Raw genomic sequence first — 8,613 nt, forward strand, 5'->3', positions numbered from 1 at the left:
TGAGATTCTGACTTTTTCCCATATTGAACTGAAATAAAATGTAAAAATCAGTTAACCTTTTTTTTATTTTTTCAGAGGCCCTAATCCTCTTCCGTAGAAATTAATTAAATAAATAAATAAATAAATAAATAAACTTGGTGGAAGGTCCGCCTCCCGGGTTTCCGTAGCCAATCAAATTTCAATAGGAGGGCATTTAGCATTAGCCGCGAACCCTTAACTTTTTCCCGTCAGTGTTGTTATATAAAAGAATACCGCAAATGAAAGTGTTTCTTGTGACGATATAATAAAATGAGCACAGAGCAGAATTTTGAGCGTGAAAGTAATGTGTCAACCCTGGAGGTAAACGATCGAAAGGAAGAAGCTTTTAAAAGGTAACGGACAGATAGCTTAGCTCTGAAGGTGGCTAACAGCTACCTTTGCTAATGCTTCCTGTAGGAAGGGGGCTCTCCAGTCAAAATAAAAATCAGAAGTTAAGATTTGTGGATTTTTTTTTAATTAAAACTGTTGACACCGATACTGAAATTTGAACAGAGTTTAGAAAATGTTATTTTATATCAAACAATTGTTGGTGAAAAATACACATTATTTACTATTTTTATCCTATTTAAATCTAGAACTCCATTCTCAAAGTTTAAGAGAGTAAATTCCCGCTTCAAATCACCTGTAAGTAGCCGAACCTTCTTTTACACTTACGCTGTAGTAGGTTTATGTTTTTTCTGCTCCACATATTTTGTGTTTTCATGGTTTTGGGGTTGAACCTCACAGCTTCAAGTTGCTGAAAGTCCCACAGTGAGTCCAGAAGAGGAGGTGGCAGAGCTACAGAGGAGGAAAGAGCAGCTGGATTCAGAAATAGCACAGCTGGAAAAAGAGTGAGTACAGCTGTGTTTGCTTTACTGTACTTTATACATGTTAGGTTCAACCTTAGTGGGGTTTCTGAGACATAAAAAAAGTATGTAAATATACCTCCTTATATTTTTGCAATCTACATTATCAACAGTTGAGTGTTTCTGTGTATTAATAGAAATAATCCCATAAAACTACGCTTGTTGACAAAACTGTGTGTTTTTGCAGGGGATATAGAGTTGAAGAGCTGGATCAACATATTGATAAGCTGCATGAATACAATGACATCAAAGACATTGGACAGTCGCTTTTGGGCCGTATCGGTAAGAAATGTATTTGATCTATTCCTTTTTTTATTATTTCTTTTAGGTAAGGGTTTAGTTGGGATCAATACATTCTAAAGGAATGTATAGCCCCATTTACACTACCCTTTTGAAACCGTGCAGAGATTGGTCCCAGCATGGTAACCGAGATAACTGTTGAGTGTAAATGGCTTGCAAAACTAAACCGGACCATGTCAGACACAACAGTGCTAAATTGGAACTAGTTCATCAGTAGGGCTTGGCATGGTTCAGTTGAGGCTTGGTTCTCTGATAACAAAGAGTGCATGAGCAGACCGCGTCATTTCCTTATAGCCTCCGTAATCGTGATATTTCAGACAATCATAAAAATGCTAGTTTTTCTTCCTTGCCATATGATTTCTGGCGATGATTCTGCTTAGCGGTGTGATGACACTCAACATCTGTAGTTGTTTCCTGCATCTGTAAGCCCTGATTAGACTATTGTTTGTCGTATCCACTTCCCAAAAGCCGACTCTTTCAAGTTAATTCACCAAAGGCACCTGACTGTCTGCAAACAATGAAATATCACAACTATAACTTCTTGAATATTATGGGCATCTATACTAAAATTGATTGATTGATTTGACTCATTCCTCCTGAAAAGGTTTATATAAATCATGTTTTGTGCTGCAAAACAGTTCAGGTCTTCTTTGTTCCATTTGTCATTACTTACAACAAATTTAAAAGTTTATCTAGGCTAAGGACGCTCTCCCTTTAATAAATTGGGGAAGGCCCAGGTTATTATGCCATGCCTTTTTAATCTTCTGTTTCGTTTGTTAATTCACAACATTGGAAGTAAATGGAAGTATAAGATAACATTTAAACCCACCCTTTTCCTTCTATCTCTTAGAATTGAAGCAGGTGAACAGTTAACATTTATTTGCATACTATAATCATACTATATACTACCTGAAGCCTCCAAGACCAATCAGGGTTTCTAGTTCAAGCCTATTTATACTGCCAGAACTAGAACCAAACATGGAGAAGTCACATTTAGTTTCTATGCTCCAGGTATATTAGGCAAACTTCCAGAAGACTGTAAAGGTATGTTCATACCAAACTTGAATATCGCACCCGGAACAAAGGATTCCAATGTTATGTCTCTGTATAGGGCAGATCTGGAGCGAGGCAAAGCCTAGCAAGGCAAAAGTGACAGTTTACGGGAAGTGAATGGTGCGATGTGGTTATTTAATTTCCCCCTTGCCTGTGATTGAAGTTGAAAAATCTGAACGTTTACATGCGTGTCGCTAAATCCAGTCAGAGATTAGATGGGGCTGTGTGCTCTTCAACCTTCTCAGAGCACAAGTGCACTGCTCTAACCACGAGACCACCACTCCTCCATAAACAGATATGTTTCAGTCGCCCAATGTATGTCTAAAAAAAAAAACATTCAGTCTAAATATAGCAACCATTGACTATCATTGATTTGGCATGTTATTAATCCAATTTCCTATCGTTTAGACTTAGAAAATATTTACGCACAATAGTGTATATTCAGAATATATTCAGACATGGGACATTTTGAACGTGGAGTCTTCTCTTGAAGCTAAAGTTTGTCGGTGTTTTATATATAATATAGAGACAAATTGCAATAGCAGCTGGTTGTATTCTAGCCAATATTCTTAGTCCTATGCAAAAAGTCGCTTTTAACCTGAGGGGCTTGCCAAACAAGCACCAAAAAAATACATACTGGTTACAAAAGACAACAAATGGGCAGTAAATTGTCAAAAAGATTCATGCGGAATGAACAAACCACTACTAGACATCTATTTATATGGTTTATCAGCAAACATAACATTTAGATAAAGAAATAAGTAGCCCTTCCCCAGTGGTTTCTATATGTAATGGCCATAGTCTGTTAACTTGCTTCTCACCTTTAAAATTCTTGCCAAAATTAAATTGGACATTTTCCAAAGAACTCTTGTGAATATGATACCTCACCTAAGAAAGAAATGTAAGTCATTTCCGCTATTCAACAATCAACCACTAGAGGGAAGCAGATATGAGTATTTGGGATTTCTCAAAGCAGAAATGTCAAGGCAATTATTTTATTTGAGTAGTGTATCATTTATTTGTGTTTTGAATTAAATATTTTTAGGGGGATTTATTGATCCATAAGGAGTCATACTTTTTATGAATGTTCATAAAGTTGAGTCAAAAAGGGGAAAGTTAACTCCTTTCACAATATCAGGAAGTTATGGTGAATCATGGTCATGTTAGTTTGACTCTTGACTTTAACACACTTAACATGCTTATATCTTTGCATCAGCCACCAAATTTAGAAAGTTCTTTATCTCCCTTTATCAACTATTTCTGCAGTTGTGGTATGAAATAAAAGGCATGTATTCCCTATTTTGAGTTCAAGGGCGCCTATCTCTTTAAATTCCGAGTACAGTGAAGAGTTGAGATGATAATGACCTCTTGGTGAACAGAGGTGGCGTTTCCCCTCTGACACAATGATGGTCTTTCACTTTGCACACACATTGATAGACAATTACTGTCTCTGTCTCTAGCTTTGGATATTATTCATACTCTCACATGTCGAAATGCAGTCGAATACAAACACAGACTATCTTCACTCACCCCACAGCCCCTGTTCTTGCGCTCTACCGTCACTCTTTCTCAGACAAATGCACTTTTACAAAGAGTCCACACTTGGTCACTAAGTGCTGATAGGGAGGGGATTGGTGGGCAGTGTGAGGAGAAAGAGATGCCCTGCTATCGCCTGTAAGACAACTGTCCTGTTGTTTGAAATCATAGGCTTCTTTATGCCTTTCTATAAATCATTAATAATTTAACAATATTTTTTCTGATTTATATTTTCCAATGCAATGACATTATCAGCACTTTGGGACTAATTTAATAGCAGGACTAAAATCTGTTTTTTTTTTTTTACCATATTAACTTTTTTTGGGGGTGTATCAACTATGTCTCTACACACAAAGTAAATTGCATAGAAAAGTTTAAGTTACAAAAGAAAAGAATAGAAAAGAAAAACACTTGAAAATGAACATCTAAGTTGTCATGACTATAAAGTCAATATTGATCAAAATCTGAAGGTTTTTAACATCTATGCCATTAAGAACTGAGGCAGAAAAAGAAAAATGCTGGGTACTGACTTATTAGCAGGGCGTACCTAGAACAGCAATCAGTTAATGTTTTCATGTTTAAGTTTAGTAATAATGAGTTTCTTTAATCTAAATTACTTAAGATATCCGATTGAAATCAAACTCTTTCACAGAGCTAGGTTACCTCTTGGCATAACAGGTTATACCAGCATATTTTTTTTATCTACTCTCACATTTCTGCTGGTTTAATTTGATTTAAGTTATTCAATCTTTGCCTTAATCTTATGTATGTTTTCAGTTTATGTTAGTTTTACCTTTCCAGTAATATATGAAATGTTTATAACATGTATTTTACCAGGTCTCTTCCCATTTTGATAGAACGTGAGTTTAAAGAAAATATTTGATAGTAGTCTGATTGTTTTTCTGATGGAATACAGGTCATAATTAGAATGCACCGGTCTGGATCACCAATCACAGAAATCCGTATCTGTTGATCAGCTATCACAGCATCAAATCCATAAATTCTTCAACTGCTGTCTTGTGTACATTGACATTGTATTATTGTGTTTAAAAATTACAGTAGATGAGAAAGTATCATGAACTGAAAACAGTTTTAGTGAAAGAGTGGGTGGAATTTTTTTTTTTATCAAAATGGAAGACGGAGAAAATAATGTTGCCAAAAGATGAAGTGGGAAATGCTCTTAAGAGGTTTATAGGTGGCTTTTAAAAAAGCTATTTATATTTAGCTCTAGAATGACTGTTTCATCTTCCTACTTTCAGAGTAAACACTGACCAGCAGCCCACTTTTCTTCCTGTGTCCTTTTCCTCTGTCTGCCACACAGGCTCCTCTGACCTCTTCTGATTGATGACCTCAAAATCAATCTACATAGCAATTACATCAAATACTCTTACTTTATTAGCTGTGATAATTGTGTCATTCCATCATGGTTTATTTGTTAGGTTTTGTCAAATCATTTTATATATATATATATATATATATATATATATATATATATATATATATATATATATATATATATATATAAAATATTTTTTTTTTACCATTATTAAACTGATTTGTGGCAAGTACAAAAAGTAAAGGCAAATATCCCCTACAAGACTTTCTTTACAGTCCATCATATACAGTAAATGTAATTCCTGTAAAATATTAAAGACCAGTATTTGTAAAGCAGTTATTTCAATCCACTATAAAGAAATTAGAATAAACTGTAACATTTTAACAGCTTTTCTTTTTTTTTTTTTTTTATATATCAAGTCCCATTTTAAAAGTGGCTGTGGATTCTTCATGCTGTGATCTTGGTCTGGTCAGTGTTCAGCAGATTGTTTGAAAAGCAGAGCAGAGCGAGCTGACCCTGTAATCTGTGTGTGCCTTGCAGCTGCTCTTAGAGGGACCACCACCCGAGATCTCTACACACACTTTGGTCTTGAACTGGAAGACTGAAAAAGGGAATCACGCTTATAAATGCTTTATTAAACTAGTTAAACAATATTAAAGTTAAAAGGTGAAGTGACTTGGATTTTATTTTCATTGTTTTTTGGGGTTTTATTTTATGCATTGGGGGCAGGGGGATCAGTTGAGTTCAACAGGTTTACAATAAGGAATCTAAATGATGACATGGATAAGAACAACATAAGCAGAGATCAGTATGCATGTTATTTGAAATATGTTTGTTATTCAGCTGTTAAGCTCATGGCAAGTTACTGCATAGTAATTAAGAAGTTGTTTTTTTCCCCCTGGCATGTGTAAGGTGTTAGGGAATGTAAACATGTCAGGCTGTCACTGTCCTCTCGTGTTTGAAATTACACAAAGTGTTATGAAACATGACAGCCTCAGTATCACCTTTGTTGATGTTAATTAATTGAAGATTTTGCTGTAATTTTCAGACTATAATTTATTATAATAAAACACACAAAGCATTGAACGTTTCATTATTTTTCTGATATTTATCATGCCTTTTCACTTCAAATCAATCATTAAACAATACATTAATACTGTTTTAGTTTTGTTTTCTTATAATATGCACTCCTTTAGCTGCAGTTGCAGTTTTAATCCTATAGAAAGACAAACCCCTTTTATAAATAATGGCTTGAAGAAAGACAAATGGGTGGATCTCATCTTTAAATACCTATCCAATTTTTAGAGTAAATGACTATTTATATCTGCTGAAACAAAAGGTTAACATATAGATAGATATATAGATAGATATAAAAGATGTTTTAAACTTATGGGAGTGGTTTTAATCTATCTATTGATAACAAAGCTTCCATCTGGTATCAGCAGAGAAGTGTAACAACCCTAATCTATTTCACTGTGTTTTGTCAGTCAGCATTATCCATCAAGTGATTGATAAGTTATCTCCTTTGGAAGGTTAAGCTCATGTTTCCATATCCAAATGATTGCATCATTTGCACATTATTTGCAGAGTAATGGTGTTTGAATCCTGTAGTAAATAGCCAGAGGGTAAAGGCAGTTCAATCCGCTCACCTTCAAAGTGGAACAGCTGGGTTTGATGCTATATAATTGCACCACAGTGACTTTTCAGAAACGGACAGCGTATAAAATAAGTCCGATTTTATTTTATTTTGTTCTTTTGGTTTCATGGGAGTAAAGTTGCACCACAGATCCAGAGTTTTGTTGCCACAGACCTTCTGTAATCTTCCCTGGTTAGGCAACATGCTTTCAGGTTTGACAAATTCCTGTTACATTATGTAAAATGAACCTTCATTTATTCTGTGCTTATCAAAATTAGGAAGTTATGACTATTGACTACCTTTTCTTTTGAAGCGGTTTAAAAAATATTCAGTAAAATCCTTTTACCAGTCTGTGGTCTTTTGTGCATTTTATATAAAAATACTAAGATTTAAACTAAATTCATTCCTCTGAAGGTGGCTGTCTTAAGAGCATAGAAACTGGCTCTTGTATTTATTACATCCTGTCCTGCCTCATTCCTTGCTAATCTGTTGGACCCTTTTGTTGACAGAGCAGTTGTGTTTGAGAAGAACAGGGAGGGTGATAATTTGGGATGGTGAGGCAGGGCTCGTTTTACACCATAATAGCTTGGTCATTACTGGTTGGAGAGACTGCTGTGTGGGCCAGCCTGTTTGGGTCCTCGTCCTTTAAAAGTCAGGGAATGTACCGGATAAGTGGGCAGAGTAAACACACCATGAGAAATAAATGGGGTTAAGAGCTAGTACTACTAAATACCCCATGCTCATATGGCTGATACAGACATAACACAATTTTTTATAAATAAAATGGAAATGTAATATAAGTTAGGGCTTTGAATTATCTAAAAGAAGATGTCTGGTATTTTTCTTATGTTACTACTGCACATTTATGACTAATGTTGAGGATGCAGCACACTTAATACTCTGAAAAAGGAATGTCATTCAGTTGTTTTTTTGCCATCAAGTCATTTACTCTGCTGAAAAACCCTCCTCCACAGAAAGCAGGCGTTGTCACTGGATGTTTCCTTGTGTTGAGAGGTTGGCTTTGCAGCTGTCTTTCATTCTCAAAACAATATGCACGTAGTGAGACTGGAAAGGAACAACTCCCTTTTAACAGGAAAAAACCATCAGAAGAACCGGTTTGATTGGCCACCTGCTGTGAATGACAGGAGGGGGGTTTGGGAGGTACACAACACAGAGATGGCTTCAGGTGTAGTTTTTGTTGAAGAAGGTGGACAAATAACGTGTGTCAGCTTTTTAGTTCAGAAGAGAGTTTAAAAGATAATTCGGTCTAGAAATTATGGGTTTATGAATGATCCCTTAGAAAAGATGGAGGAAAAAAAGAGAATATCTACTTTGAAGTGAGAAGGGCCAACCACAGGTTGGTATTTAACTGTCTCCAAAGTAGAAGCGTAGCCAGAAAATTTTAATAGGGGTGGCCAGTCAAAAACCAATGTACACTGAGGGGTGGCCGAAAGCAGATAGACGGCAGAACCTCACAGTAAACCAACATCCATATTTTCTAAATAAAGACAAACTAAACTTTCCTGCAGCCTTTGCTAACAAATAGATGCATATATTTAAACATCCATGCCGTCTAAATAAAAGGTATAGTGGACAAAATATCTGGGGTGAACATCTTTTTTTTTATTGTCATTATCAAAAATTGTTTTGCATAAAATTAACATTTACATGTACTTATATCTAAATTCAGTGGATTTTTAAGTCATTATTAAAGTAGTTATCTATGATTTCACTAAAGACTCCTAGATGACTAACAGAGACATAATTTTCTGTATATATAAACTTTAATGTTAGTATTTTGATATGCAAGGTGTCTTAGTTGTCAAGTAATTGTTAAGATATGAAAAAGTAAAATGTTTAAGTGTGAA

At 35.2% G+C, this 8,613-nt stretch overlaps 1 protein-coding gene across 1 annotated transcript; it reads left to right on the forward strand.

The window, feature by feature from the left end:
* The first annotated feature begins 182 nt into the window (after positions 1 to 182).
* Positions 183 to 6,200, forward strand: swi5 (SWI5 homologous recombination repair protein). Its single transcript, XM_038283659.1, has 5 exons — positions 183 to 371; positions 615 to 663; positions 766 to 869; positions 1,072 to 1,166; positions 5,650 to 6,200. Exons 1-5 carry the CDS (start codon positions 289 to 291, stop codon positions 5,712 to 5,714), a joined length of 396 nt encoding a protein of 131 aa, XP_038139587.1. The 5' UTR covers positions 183 to 288; the 3' UTR covers positions 5,715 to 6,200.
* The last annotated feature ends 2,413 nt before the right edge of the window (positions 6,201 to 8,613 follow it).

This window comes from Cyprinodon tularosa, unplaced genomic scaffold (assembly GCF_016077235.1).
Source record: "Cyprinodon tularosa strain WSP-4 unplaced genomic scaffold, ASM1607723v1 ctg196, whole genome shotgun sequence".
In the NCBI taxonomy this organism is placed as follows: Eukaryota; Metazoa; Chordata; class Actinopteri; order Cyprinodontiformes; family Cyprinodontidae; genus Cyprinodon; species Cyprinodon tularosa.

Coding starts and splice junctions, on each gene's coding strand:
- swi5 (XM_038283659.1), top strand. CDS start 289: ATGAGCACAGAGCAGAATTTTGAGCGTGAAAGTAATGTGTCAACCCTG. Junction 870..1,071: donor ATAGCACAGCTGGAAAAAGA/GTGAGTACAGCT, acceptor GTGTTTTTGCAG/GGGATATAGAGTTGAAGAGC. Junction 1,167..5,649: donor GTCGCTTTTGGGCCGTATCG/GTAAGAAATGTA, acceptor TGTGCCTTGCAG/CTGCTCTTAGAGGGACCACC.